General features: G+C 37.7%; 1 protein-coding gene across 3 annotated transcripts in view; it reads left to right on the top strand.

Annotated features, from left to right (window-relative positions):
- The window catches only part of hdac4 (histone deacetylase 4), a 198,459-nt gene extending 187,720 nt beyond the window's left edge, over positions 1-10,739 (top strand). For all 3 annotated transcript variants that reach the window (XM_082174627.1, XM_082174626.1, XM_082174628.1), the window contains 3 exons: positions 3,928-4,012; positions 4,368-4,509; positions 6,519-10,739. In XM_082174627.1, the coding sequence (XP_082030753.1) occupies positions 3,928-4,012; positions 4,368-4,509; positions 6,519-6,558 (267 nt within the window). In that variant the 3' untranslated portion in view covers positions 6,559-10,739. The remainder of the gene's footprint in view (positions 1-3,927; positions 4,013-4,367; positions 4,510-6,518) is intronic.
- The last annotated feature ends 4,675 nt before the right edge of the window (positions 10,740-15,414 follow it).

The raw sequence follows: 15,414 nt of genomic DNA, 5'->3' as shown, positions 1-15,414 counted from the left end.
ACAACGTCCTAATAAGCTAATTGTTGCCAGTCACCATGAGGTTTTTCTCTGCGTTTACCCAACAGCTACAGTAAACATGCAAGCTTTAACCTATGTGACCTGGGCTTGATTTCCAGAATTTTCTGTCCTGTAAAGGACTGTTTGTTAGGTCACTGCAATCAAATTAGCAATTTCAAAATAAACTGTAATCAGCTCTGTCAGGGCTGGTCATGAATGTCCTTCTAGTAAAATCATTTTCAATGCATTAATGCAGTGGTAAATTATAGTTACAAAAGACTTCCCTAGTTCCCATATCATGTTCACTTTAACACATTTAAAGGGGCTATATGTAGAATTCAGAAACCGTTGTTATTAGCGACACCGGTGGCCTTTAAGTGAACTGCAGTCAGCAACTTACTGCTTGTTCTCGCATTCGTGCACACGTAACGTACAAGAGACTGAACTTGATTCAGTGCCCCGATATACTCACGGCGAAGTTTCTTATCGTTCTTTGCTTAGAAGTAAAAAGAAGTTGGAAATACCTTTGCAGCGATATACTGTTAACGAACATCCAGACCACACTGCTGAATACTTAACATGAATACTTAAATATGTGCTGCGAGCTTTCCTTTCAATATCAAAATAAACCCAACAAAAAATCACAGCTGTGAGAAAACAGCTGTTAAGAAAGCATCAGATCATTCACCGGCACCATGTCGACAGATGAAGTAATTATAATTACACTGTTATGATAGTTTGGATATAAAGTATGTTTGAGACTATAGACTATATATAGATCTGGCCATGTGAGACTATAGTTTGAATTAATCCCTTTTCTTTGCATGACTTTGACATTACAATACTTTCGGCATTATACTGAACATTGTATAAGCATTCATTTCATATGTCATAGAACGAAACATTCTTTGGGTTTTTGGCCCAAAATATAAAGATACAGACAACAATCATAGACAATCTGGGAAGTCGGGGAAGGTCTCGTTTTTTAAGTTTTTGCAATGCAAAATACAAAAAGTGATTAATACATGAAAATTCTTACTTAAAGCCCCTTTAAATCTACCATGTTGACTATACACACTAGAACCAGTGGGGTTCTCGCCACCTTCTTCTTTGGTGATGAGTATGCAGATCTGAATGCAGAATTGTGAATGAATTCTGCATTTTACATTTCCGTTACATTTCTGTCTGTTTTCATTCAAAGTAAACAGAAGACTTGGAATTATGCATTAAAACATTAAAAACTGAAAAAAATATAGTTTTCATTGATTTCACCGATAAAACTGTTCCATTATTTATCCGAAAAAATATAAATCGGAAAGTGCTAACTAAATAGTTTCAGTGGCACATCGCCCAAAATATTGAAAACCACTGCCTTAATGTATTGTAAACTATCAAGCTTTATTTTGTTGCTTCTCTGCACTATTGCATGTTCTTTTGGTAACCCTGTTTTGCATGAAGTTCACAGTTCGTTTGGCTTCATCCATATTTGAAGGACGTGCCCCGTTCTCAAACAGTCAGAATTTATATTGCTGCAGGCAGGTTGACAGAAACCATCCTAACAAAAGCTTTTCTTTTTCCTGGAGAATGTGAAGGTCCTCGCACACTCAGGCCGCGGGCGAGGGCGAGAGGGAAAATCAAATAAATCCCACTGTCATGGTGGATGCCGGCAACTGGCATGTGTTTCATACCTGCCAAGCAGCTTGGCGTGCGCTGACAAGACCTATTAAAGTTTATAGACGTGCAGCAGGGACGTCCATCACGATGACGGACAGGTCGCCCCCCTCCCCCTCGGCCAGTGCCAGGGCAGGACAGGGTCGCGACCGCAGCGGGACTGCAGAGCTGAGAGGGGCCCGGCTGAACTGGGAGGATTCCTATGGGAGCGTACCGGGGGGACGAGTGTTGACCTACAGTCACACTGCACAGCGGGAAAGTGTGAATGAATGACCAGCTGGCCTCACACACACGCAGACTTTTCACCCCTCCATATGGGACTGCTGCCTTCAAGTCATGTCGGAACGATCATATTTACGAGATGAACACCACCGCAATGTTGTACCTGTGGGAAAATCTGGATTTTCTTTGAGGCCGGACTTTCTGAGCTGGCAACGTGTCGTTTGAAGAATTATGGCGGATGCAAATTGATATTGAGCATATTTATGTTTTCGTTAGCCGGCCTGCATTCATATAGTTTTTACACAAATTTTTTATATTGTGTGAAAATGTTGGATGGAAACACCAAGATTCAAATCAAATTTCAAATACAATATTCATATGGACACTTTATATATACATAAATGCGATGGATGGATGGATGGATGGATGGATGGATGGATGGATGGATGGATGGATGGATGGATGGATGGATGGATGGATGGATGGATGGATGGATGGATAGATAGATAGATAGATAGATAGATAGATAGATAGATAGATAGATAGATAGATAGATAGATAGATAGATAGATAGATAGATAGATAGATAGATAGATAGATAGATAGATAGATAGATAGATTTTCTCTAAAATGTGCCTTATAAATAAAATGTACATAACTCATATAAATAAAAAGAGTTTGCTTACACTGTGTTTTCTAATATTTTAGTACTGGGGGTTTGATATGTCGTGCCACAGCAGGATTAAAGTCTCCTCAGACGGCCTTTCCCAACGCCTCCAGTCCTCCTGCCCTCGTCTTATTTGTTTTAATTAAACCAAAGCTTCCAGCTCGGCCAGGAGTAGAGAATGATCTCTCCCTCCTTCTTTCATTCTCTACACTTGATAATATTTCAAAATCACTCCACCCTGTTTTCATGTGTGTTTTTTCTTTTCTTTTCTTTTTCATGTAAATGGTTTATGAAGGATGAATGACAGGACGCATGCCCTTTTCTTCATCTTTAATGTTTGCATATGAAACGCTTGGCTGTAGATTTTCATTATTTTTTTGCGTGGGGGTGAAAAAATGCAGCCGAGAGCCAAGGGGAAATGGAATCATTCCACATGAGGAATGCAGCGTCGCACGCTGGCTGTTTCCTCTGGGCCGTGGTCTCGCTGGTCCCTGAGCTGTCGTGAGGGTTTGCCGGAGCATGAGGTCTCGTTGCCCACGCGCTGTGACAAAGCACAAAGCCCTGCATTGTTGGCTAGCTTTAAAGCACAGCATTCAGCACATCTGTGAGCCGCCGTTAGAGCGTAAACACAACCTTGCTATTAATGCATTTATTGACAGGTAGACATCGGTGGTCCCTGAAAACAGTAACCAGCAAGGTCTGCTTCCATAAATAACCTGATGAAGATGTGGATTTGTTGTATATATTCTCCAAAATCACATAGTTTTGTGTTAAAGTTAGCATGAAAAGTTATCACCTTTTCTTCCCTATTGTTTTCTTCCGTGTTGTGATGGGTATATGAGTGAAATGGCTTCTCAGACAAGAAAAAATGTAGGGTGGGATTTGCTTTTTTTTCTGTGGGGAATTGATTTGGTGGTTGTGGTTTTCTATTGGTCGATCTCATGTGATTGACAGGTTGCCCCGCCCGCGCTCCAGTAAACTCGTCATCAGAGATGTCGCTGCAAAAGTTATTTTCATTCAAAATGATGAAGGCACATGAATAAATAAATAAAAAGATGCATACAGATAAATCATGCATAATTAATACTACAATATTCCATAAAAAAATAAGATTTGTCAATTTCATGGTGACTAAACATTGAGAATAGAAATACTCAATAATTATATATTTATGATAAAAAACTCAATGCTTTTATATATATATATATATATATATATATATATATATACATACATACATACGTACGTATGATATACGTATAATATATATAAGCATTGAGTTTTTTATCAATTATTTAATTTAAAGGTTCATTTAAAGGGATCTTTGTCCAGTCTATCGTTTAATCTTAAATCTGTGATCTTCCCTCCAGTTGGATCCTCTTCCTGAAGACGTGCTTCAACAGAGGCCGAACCCCAATGCCATTCACTCCATGGAGAAAGTTCTGGAGGTCCAGAGTGAGTGCAAACACACTTTCACGATTCATTCACTGATGGACTGATGCATATTGTACACACCATTCAAAAAAGATTTGTTTTTGTGTTTGTAGTATAGTTTATTAGATAAACTTGCCCCTGAACAATGTATAAAAACAAAACAAATTGTGATTGGTCGCATATCATAAGGTGTCTTCGTCTTCGAGTGGGCAGTTTTTGGTGAGAATATTCTGCAATATGGACTAGACTTCTGTTTAGTCATAACTCTGGCATGCATGTGATCTCTTTACATGCTATTTGTATTTGACATCTTACACCTGTACATAAAGCTTTTAGTCATATTTAAGGCTGAGCTTTGACCTTGTTTTGTGCGTAGGTAAATACTGGCGCTCGCTGGAGCGATCTGCCTCGACTCTGGGCTACTCTCTGCTGGAGGCTCAGAGATGTGAAACTGAAGAGGCAGAGACGGTGACCGCCATGGCCTCCCTGTCTGTGGCCAACAAGCACATGGGGAAGAGGTGCAGTTATATTTGAGTTTGTATGCGTGTTTGTGTTTAACATATGGCACTTTCCACAAATACGGTTTGGGTCCCGTTACTTTAAAAAACAAAACAAAGTTAAGGCACAAATAGCGTGTTTTACCTATAATTACCAATATTTATTTTATTATTTATAAAATACTTTTTACTGTACAAAAAAGATATATATTTTAAGGTTAAAATATAAATTATAATATATATATATATATAATAAATTACCTCCTTTCATTGAATTTGCTAAAAAAAAATGTTTCAGCCTGTAATTGTTACCTTATTCCTGGAATGTGTCATACATTTGCTCATAGCAGGCCTCCTGTGTGTGTCTGTTTATGCGACCCCATGTGTATTTATGGTTGTGTGAGGGGGTCCAGAGGTACAGGACAAGTGTGTGCATGAGCCGTGATAGGCAGGCGGCCGGTTCGGGGCAGACGTCCAGCAGCATCAGGCTTCTGAGAGACACACACTGCCAGAGTCCTAATTAAAAACACTCAGGAAACATTGAGCACAGATGCTGGACCTTCCTTACACACTCACACTCTTACACTCTCGCATGTGTATATACATGTGCCCGGCACAGGTTCAAACTCACATTATTTCCTGTTATTCCTATTACGGGCCAAAAGCTGAAAATGCATTGACACCTATTTTAACTTTATTTTCCTCTTTTCTGTTTTCTGGCTTGGTGTCTGTGGCAGCCACACTTGATTGTGGAAGCTCCAAAACTCTCTGTGCCAGTTTTGGAGTCGGCCTCTCAAACACTGTACCGCCACCAGACAACAGTTCAAAGTTTCATCAACATTTTAGCTAATAACTTTTTTAACAAATTTTTTTTTTCCTCTCTAGATCCTTTGAAAGTTCCATGAATCTGGTTGTTTCAATTTCCTCCTGATTTCTTTCAAAATTCTCAAATAGAATATTCAAATTTTGTAAATCTCCACCATGGCATGCACCATTTCTGTCATTTTAAATGAATTTGCATCCATTTTTTATTCTACTACTCCTACAAAACTGGTTCAGATCATATTCAGACCAAGACACGGAAATCCACTAAGTGTATTTTTTATGTCTTACACTATTCTCAAGTAATACCAGCAAATTTGACACCAAACAGGAAGTGATGATTTATCTCTGAAATGAGTTTGTACACGTTGCACACACTGCTGTCAATTTGAATACCATATCAATTCCCCAGGAATACCATATAAATTCAATTACAGTGCCACCTACAGGTCAAATACTAGGTCAAATCTGCTCTTAACACCAACACATAAACCGATTGTTCAATGGGAATGTCACTGAGGTGAATGGCTCCATAATTATATATTTATATAATATTTATATATATTTAAATATATAACTATATTAGCATCTCCTTACTGAAGTAATATGGGTCTTTTTTTAAAACAATATTTTTGAGTAATTTGTGTAATATATTTGTGTAAGTGTTTTAAAAATGATTTTTATTTATTTAAATAAAGTTGAAATGATATAAAATATGAATATTAGATGAAAATTTGAAATGTTTCCTTGGCAACTAACTGAAATCATTGTAACTTCAAGAACTAAAATGTCTAAGCCTGAAATAAATTAACGCAAAATAAAATCACTAAATCAGACAAAATTACTAAAAATTAAATTAAAACTGAAAATGTACAAATAAAATCTTATTCAAAGTGTGTGTGCGTGTGCGTGTGTACAGGGTTCCCAGAGGCAAGGAAACCTGGAAATATTTTGGAATTTTAAAATTGCGATTCCCACGTCTAGGAAAAATAATAATATTTATAATTAATATAAAATCTTTAAGTCATGAACATTCATGGTGAATATAAATGAATTTGTACCTATGCTCAACTCTGAAATATTTAGTTGGTGATTATATTTAATCGTGATTTTAATGTCGCGAATGTCTTGAAGTCCCAAAAAAAAAATATGTGGAAAGCTCTCATGTATGATGTAACTCAGAAGGGTTTGTGTGTGTCGCCCCACAGGACAGAGGAGGAGCCTATGGAAGAGGAACCTCCATTGTAGAAGGTCCGCTCGAATGCCTTGGTGACCCTCTCAGCTCAGAGCCTCTGACGTCACTCTACTCTCTCCATCCGTTTCATTTTTTGTCCCGCGATGTGCGCACTTTGAGCACGGGATCCGAAACGGCCTGAAGAAATCTCCGTGACACCCAGAGTGCGACAAACGTCTCAGCCGTGTTAGTCTCTGTCCGTGGCAGCAAGTCCAGGATTGTGCATCCTGGTCTGTCCACAGGGACATTTAACATTCGAGCAGGACATAGACTCATGTTTCATTGTTAGATGTGAGAGCTGGTGCTTTCGACATGAACTTTTTTTCAACATTTTCCAGAGCCACTATAGTCCACATGATTGATTTCGGCTGTGGGGTCTCGTTGCGGCCTACGTCTTTTTATTTGTTGTTTGTCTGTTTTTCTTTCTTTTTTTTGGGGGGGGGGGAGAAAAAAAAGTGACTTGTTCCATTCTCCATCCGAGTTAGCGCTTCTGACATTCATGACGAGAGACCCGCAAGGGTGGACGATGTGACTGTGAGAGAGGGCGAAGGATTCTGGGAAGCCCCGACAGAGAGCCATGAGAGTGACAATTTGAGTTTGTGCCTTTTTCAAAAAGAGTTCCCGTGACGGATCGAGAAGAACATTGCCTTAAACTAGTTACAGGAGGGGAAGACGTTTCGCCGCCTCGGTTTTTCTTGTCGCAATGGCCTAAAGAATCGAGAAACCCTCAGCATGTTTACCAGGAACTCCCTGCAGATATCTTCATGTTTCACACGCATTATGACCTGTTTTATGTTCCTTCATTTTTTTACTGTGCTTGTGTTGGATGTTACATGACTTTTAAGTGTCACTGACAAGCGAACTTTAAGGTAGTTGCCTGCCAGCCATCCAAGGGCAAAATTTAGTTGAATTCTCCAACGCTTTAGAAGGCAAGCCAATGTAGCGACTCATTTCAACTCTAATGACCAAATACGCACCTCTTCCTCCTCCTCCGAAGAAAGGTTGACCAGCATGCAGCTTTCCATCTGCCAAGTTAGGAATTCAACCGTCGTAGATTAACAGCGCCAACGAGCATGAGTTTGCTGTTAACCCACTAGCTGCGAGCATATAGGATAGGGCTGCGATGACCACGCGTCATACGATTTGTAGTTCGAGACAAACTTTCTATTTTTCCTTCTCTCAACATGTTGTACTTTTTATATAGCTATGAATGTCTAGTTTTCCGGTTACTTTACAGTTAATCAAAGGGCACTAGCGTATCACTACTATTATTCTACTCAGCAGATGGTCAGTTTTATTGACACCTTTGAAACAAGCGGAAAAGGGCTGGTTACCGATTTTAAATGTACCACTGAGCCTTCAGACGTGCCACCTGGTGAGATTTAGCGCTGGTTTCCTGCCGACAGGCCCGAGCGAGGAGGGTTACGGGCCTTTCACTAGGGGCAGGTGCTACTGAACATGTGCTCGTCACATGACACAATCCAGGAAGTAGCGGGACCACCAGCTTCCACTCAGAAAACAATCGTAAACGCCTCTGAGAAGACTGTGATACTCAGACAATCTGCATGGGACATTGACATAGTCGCCGACGCTTCGAAATGGCACATAGAATTGTATATATATACGCAATTATGCATGCTGACAGTAGATCATTTGGCTTGACTTTGATTGTACATTGAATTTTATTCGATTCTGGACTGATGAAGAGGCGATGATTTGTTTGACAACCCCTGACTCGTGTTTAGCCTCTCGGCAACTACCTTTGGCATTCTTTTTCTGTGTGTCATGTTCAATATGAGACTCATTAAGGCGGGAGATTTGACTCACCGTTGCCATTGTTCCTCGACTTCATTTTTATATATGCCTGTCACGTATGACTACTCCACTTTGGGTTCGTGGCCATTATTTTCTTGTCCGTTTTTTTTTTGCCTTGTGAGCTCATTTGTCCCGTTTAATTTTTTTGTACTTTTTGGATTATGTACTTGTTCATTTGTCAGTCTTTATGTAGTTGACAATGTGTTTTACATGCTCAAGTCTTTAGTTTCTTGTTTTAGAGAGTAACAAGCCTTTTTTAAATTTGTTTTATCTTGTTTTTTTTTGTATGCGGTGGGAGGGAGATGCTTTTACTTTGTATAATGATTACGACAATTGTGTATTTACTACGTTCTGTTCATAGTAGATTTATATTTCAAAGATCTATAGATATATTATATATTATAAAGATTGCAAAGTGATATATTTCAGTACATGGTCTGGCTTTGGCCGTCGCTGGTTCCACTGAAGGCACTGTTTATTGGTTTCATGCATTCACAGTAGCATTACTCTGGCACCGTAAACTCTTGATCAAACGGATCTTTGTGGTTCCAGGCTTCAGTTTGACAGAGTGCTCTCTAAACTCTCATATGAAAGTCCCGTGAAAAAAATATTATTGACTGACACTGTACATTTCCATTGGTAAAAGTCCATTTGGATAGACCAAGTAGAGTAGATACTGACAGTGATCCAAAATGGATTTCATTTCATTTTCGTTTGAATTATTTTAACCTATCAAGAACACATCCAGGTCATATTTCACCCTAAAATCAAAGGAAAAAATGGAAGAAATCAAATGTTTCCTCAAGCAACACTGGCTCAGCCAATAGTGTGAGTTTTGGGTGTGGCTATATGTTTGTTCGACCAATGGAAGGCGGGGAGTTTCCAAAAGAAGTGTTTGAAAATATTACACGAAATTACACATTTCAGCTTTGTGAAATATAAAATAATTTAAATGATAAAAAAAATTTAAAAAATTATAGTGAGAATTTTACAAAAAGCAACGAAAAAATTGTGAAATATGCTTAATAGTCTTTTTAAATAAGCATTTTCTTTATGCAAAATAGCATTTCTTATTTACCTCCTTTTGATTTTAGGGTGAAATGCAACCTGGACATGACTTTGTGAAAATGTAAGCGTTTTATTTATATGCGGTCAGTCACTCTCTGGACTCTTATGTTTTGTAAAATCTGCGTCTTGTTACTCTTTCCGAGCTATTTTGGGCATTTTTTTAGTTTTTTTTTTGCAGTATCATATCAAAACCAAGTCCATCAAATCTCATCTAATATACTTTCAAGAATGAAGTGCGAAGGCTGACATTGATTTGAAAGTGTCCTGGAAATGTAAAGCGACACGATAGTAATACTCAGACCGGACAGCCAATCAAACTCACAGACCACTTTGCAATAATACAAACGGCAGCCTATCGAAAGCCTTGTCAAAGGGACGTCTCTATCTGGTTCATCCGGATAGGCATTTTCTTTGCTCTTGTTTTGTATAAAAGAAAACGAAAACTGCATTCCATTTGTTTTGTTTTTTACCTTTCTTGTCATTCCTGCTAATTTGCCATGAGGTCTGGCCTGAGCAGTTGTTTATTTGAAGGCCAGGGTGAAGTTTCTTTCATTCTCTTTCCTTCACAGCTGTAGATTTCTGCATGGTTTGTGCGTCAGCATGCCTGTCTGTCCTTGTAACATATTTGCACAAAGGAGGAACACGGGAGGGTTGAGGCTTTGGAGAACGCATGGGATGGAAGCTCTTCTTTCCTCCTGTTTCTGGTCAGTTTCGCAGACGGAATGATGCTCTTGGTGTCCGACGGATGTGCTTTTTACTTGTTTAAAAAAGGAATGAAAGAAAAATGACTTTTGAATATTTTACAACAACAAGAAGAAGAAGAGTTATCTAGCACTTGTGACATACAGACTATAGACTTTATCGTATTTATGTAGAGCATTGTTTTAGGTGAACTACACACTACGTCACACTTTAGACTGTTTGTGTGACTTCTTTTGCTTTCTTTTCTTGTTTTTGTTTTTTTCTACTCTTCCTAAGGATTTGTTTTTGAGACTGGAGGAAGACTAGGAAAAGATTAGGGTCATTCCTTTAGAAACATCTGGAATCATCAAAGGGCTTTTTTCCAGATGTTTGTCAGAAATATCTTCAGTTTGTCCAAAAGGAGAAAAAAAACAAAAAACAAAAAAACTCTTATCAGCCAGTAATACCTGTGACCACTGTGGCTCGAGAACAGTTCTAGGTTTACAAAATGTAAGAAATGCATATTATTTTTGTCACTTTGTTTTTCCATTGTTACAATAGAACTTTTCTTGGGACCTTTGCTCTAATGTTTGTCTTTGACATCACCTATAAAGTACCTTGTTTTTGAATACCACACTGTCTTGTTTTTATTCCCGAGCACGTTATCACTCGATGGATTCACCAACGCACAATGAGGAAGGGGCTCTAATTATTATAATAGTAGAATCACTGAATTCATTAAATGTCATATTTCCTACTAAGATAATTGAATGCTTTCTCTATGACTTCATGTTTTTTATATTTTTTCATAATTTTAGGTTTATTCATCACTGTCTTGTAGTACATGTGCTCTCATACAACAAAACTAAACGTTGGTCGGGGTGCATTTTTGCATTTTCTTGAATAACTTTTGACTTCTTCACCTGCCATCTTTTGGTAAATAAATTATATTTATCTTAAATAAATAATACATTTTGGATATATGTGTGTGTGTGTGTATATATATATATGTGTGTGTGTATATATATATATATATATATATATATATATATATATATATATATATATATATATATATATATATATATATATATATATATATGAAGAGTTCAGATGCAAAAGCCTCTAAGTGCCATCTGAAATTTTCTTCTAGAATGATCTTTTTTTTTCAGGCTCGTATATTTAAGTTCAGTAATTTCACTTAAATTGCAATGCAAATTACCTATTAATTGTCATTTAAGTGAAATTACTGAACTTAAATATACAAGCTTTATAAAAATGATCATTCTAGAAGAAAATTTCAGATGGCACTTAGAGGCTTTTGCATCTGAACTCTTCGTGTGTGTGTGTGTGTGTGTGTGTGTGTGTGTGTGTGTGTGTGTGTGTGTGTGTGTGTGTGTGTGTGTGTGTGTGTGTGTGTGTGTGTGTGTGTGTGTGTGTGTGTGTGTGTGTGTGTGTGTGTGTGTGTGTGTGTTTAAATAATACCTCATTTACAATTGTTTAACCATTTGTTGATAATTTTATTTTTACGGACCACTAATAATTATATATGCAATATTGATATTGATAAGCAGGTCCAGATATCTGCATGATTGGAATGCCTGTCACTCATCCATTGTGTGTTTGTCTGAATATTTGGCTAATTTGGTCATGATTTAGGATTAATTTATTACGACATTTCTGTAGATTTCTCCCCTCAAAATCTGCACAGAACATGTTAAATACGTTTTAATCAAAAGAACGGGAGTCCGCAGCTGTTAAACCTCAACCGTTTCAGTAGGAAGTTCCAGTCCTTGTTAATCTGACCGCCGTAAGTGTTCTCGTCACTTTGTGAAGGGTCTAATGGCCTTTCTGGTAGTGAACGTTGAGCTTTTCTCATCATTTTACACTATAATTCTGTGGTGTGCTCTTGGGCGACAGGGACTTTTTGTAAATCTATTATGTAGCAAACAACAGTGCACCACAAGTAATGTTCTATGGAAAACTCTTGGAGATGAATTGTTTGAGGGGAGAGAAGGGCCGGGATGCTCAGATGTCCCACAGTGTGTTTAAGGACTGTGGTTTATTGTCACAGGCATCAGTTCCCGTCAGTTTGCCTGGAGCGCAGAACTTTAGCATTTAGACTGTGAGAATATATATATAGAGAGAGAGATAGATTAAATATAGATCTTTGTGCTGGGTGTACCTGCCCTATAAAGCAGATATTAGAGATCTTTTCAGATGTTCCAGGAAAGATGTGATTTTTAATTTATTTTTATTTATTATTATTATTATTATTATTATTTAAATAAACCGTTTTGGAAAAAGATTAAGAAGGAAAATGTATGTATAAAAATGAAAAAGAAACATTTTATAGCTTATATTTATATATAAAGAGCAAAAGATTCTAAGTGCCATCTGAAAATTTCTTCTAGAATGGTCATTTTTATCAAGCTCATATATTTAAGTTCAGTAATTTCACTTAAATGGCCATGAAAATTACCTATCAATTGTCATTTAAGTGAAATGACTGAACTTAAATATACGAGCTTGATAAAAATGACCATTCTAGAAGAAATTTTCAGATGGCACTTGAAATCTTTTGCTCTTCATATTCTTATATTTATATTTTAATCTTTTTTTTTAAATTCACTAATCAAATAAGTAAATGAGTGAAATAGATAATGTGACTCTTTGATGTTCTTATTAAAACTAAAGAAATTCATGTTCATTTATTTTAATTCACATTGTTGTGCAAATAATTTTTTTTTTTTTTTTTTTTTGTATCAATTTATTAAAGCTGCAGTCCGTAGCTTTTTTGAGGTTAAAAATGATCCAAAATAAATTTTTGAGCAAGTAAATAACCAGCCAGTGTTCAAAACTATCTGCTTGCCTCAGCTCGATTCAAAATGGTAAGCTTGTAATAATGTTTTAATTCCAGTGGTACTGGTGGATTTCTGCAGGAAATTCGAGCATGTCTTTGCGTCATTACGTCACATCTGTACACATAAAGAAGGAGTCTCGGCTAGTAGGCTATGAGTGTGAGGATGTTGGAGGTGGAGATTTATAGCCTTTTCTCACAGCACTTGATATAATTAAACTTATCAATTTGATGGTGGACCAGAAAGGTTCAAACGACAATCACCAGTGACAACTGGAGATTCATCCGTTGTAAAACGTGAAAGACTTCTGCGGACCATGCGAAAACAAGGATACATATCGGAAGGGCATTAAATGTAGTCACGCAATGCTGATGTTGTTAACATTTAACAATTTGAGAACAAAGTATAATTTGCACGGTTTGACGTGATATGATAAACGATCGTTAGATTTAATCAGCGGCATTTACTGCAATGCTTTTTTTTCCCTTAGTTGGTCAGAACAAAAGTGGATGTTACTTACTTGTAGGGTTGGGCGATGTCCCCTAAATTGGCAGTTGACGATGTTTACAGTAAAACATCGCGATGGAGGTGCTGACGATCACGAAGAGACAGGGAGAGTGCACATTGTAGCTACTTACATCTACTGTGTTTACGCAACGGGAATACTCGGCTTGGCATTTTGAAATGTTTATTTGGCCGTTCAGGCGCGCAACCGAGCGGGGCGTGGCATCACGATGGTGGCTCTCCATCGTGATGTCGGTCAGCCATCACGATGGACGATGATATCGTCCATCGGCACAACCCTACTTACTTGTACAGATGACATTTTCCCAATGAAAATTCTTATGTTGGTCATACTTCCAAAAAGTAGAATCTGTGATTGCGAATGCCAGTATCCACACCGGCGCGGCGACTGACAGCCGCACATTTTCCTCAAAACATTGGATTCATCCGCGCTGTGCTGTGCCGAGGCACAACCCACGTAAAGTTGATGATTCCATGAATAACTGCAATTGCAGATTTCGAACAGAGATGGCGACAAAGAGGAAAAACTGCGGACTGCAGCTTTAAAGAATTTAATACTTTTATTCAGTAAAAGTTAAATTAATCAAAACTGACAGTAAAGACATACATTCTTACAATATATATATATATATATATATATATATATATATATATATATATATATATATATATATGGAGTAATGATGCTGAAAATTCAGCTTTGCCAGCAAAACAGTTATTTAGAATTGTAATAATATTTCACAATATTACTGTTTTTGCTGTATTCTTAATCAAATAAAAACAGCTTTGGTGAATAGATTTTTCAAAAACATAAAAAAATCATATCTATCTTTTGAACGGTAGTCTAGATACAGTAGGGAATGGAACTATTGTGTTAAAGTCATAATCCTGTTGCATTTCCCAATGAAAAAATTATATTTCACACACAAAATGTTGAGTAAGACTTGATTTTATCAATCTGGATTTGATTGTATTGTTAAAAAGCCGGCCTCTGAATCATGCACAAGGAACATGAATTAATGAGGCATATTTTGTTTATTATTTATTCCTTTAAATAAGTATTGATAGATGTAGCAAAAATGATGATTATGAATATATTTTTTAATTACTGCAAAAAAAAAATTTATTAAGCTAGATTTAATTTTTTGTTTTTTAATTCCTTTGGAGATCCATGTAAATACCATGGTACATGAATACAGTATGATTGTAGTATCTGTTACTATAGTACTCCTCTGGTGAAGGTTTGTTGGAGCCAGTGCTTGTGTTTGGAGCACTGCCCCCTCTGTCCAGGGGAGGGCAACAGCTTACAGTAGTCACGACAGGGATTAGCAGCTCATTTACAGGAGACAAGGGTCAGACGTCTGTCCAAATATACAGGGGCAAGTTAGAGCGACAGAAATCCAGCGGATTGACCAAAGCAAACAAAAACATCACCCTGCTGCTTGCTAAGCGCCAGTCAAACAAACAACCGGCTAATTCCAGTCCAGCGCTGCTGAACTGACTCTTTAGGCCATGAAGTAGAAAACAATTTAACACGTCACAAAGCAGGCATTTGAATATTCATAAATCTGACACCCTGGGACGTGTGGCACGGATAAGCTAATAGTGTGAAAGGAGACGCAAGAGACAATATTTACCGTCTCGCAGGTCGACAAAAGATCGTCTCCAAACAACATAGCGAGCAACAAAGGTGACGTGATCCCCAGGAATGTGTTCGCATATCGAGCTCCTCGGGAGTCAAATCGAGGTGAAACGTTTAGAGACTGTCAGTGGAACTGTTGATCAGGTCGCTGAACCCCGTGACCTTTGCCCTGTCGCTCGGGGTCGGGTAAACCCAGTGCGGTCTCCACATTTGATCCCAATCGGGGTCTCTACATGCTCTCCGTTCCCACAATAAACCCGTCTCGGAGAACACAAGCT

The sequence above is a fragment of the Leuciscus leuciscus genome (genome assembly GCF_965113295.1).
Source record: "Leuciscus leuciscus genome assembly, chromosome: 7".
NCBI lineage: Eukaryota > Metazoa > Chordata > Actinopteri > Cypriniformes > Leuciscidae > Leuciscus > Leuciscus leuciscus.
The sequence above is the reverse complement of the archived record's forward strand: the minus strand, read 5'-3'. Positions and strand labels throughout refer to the sequence as shown.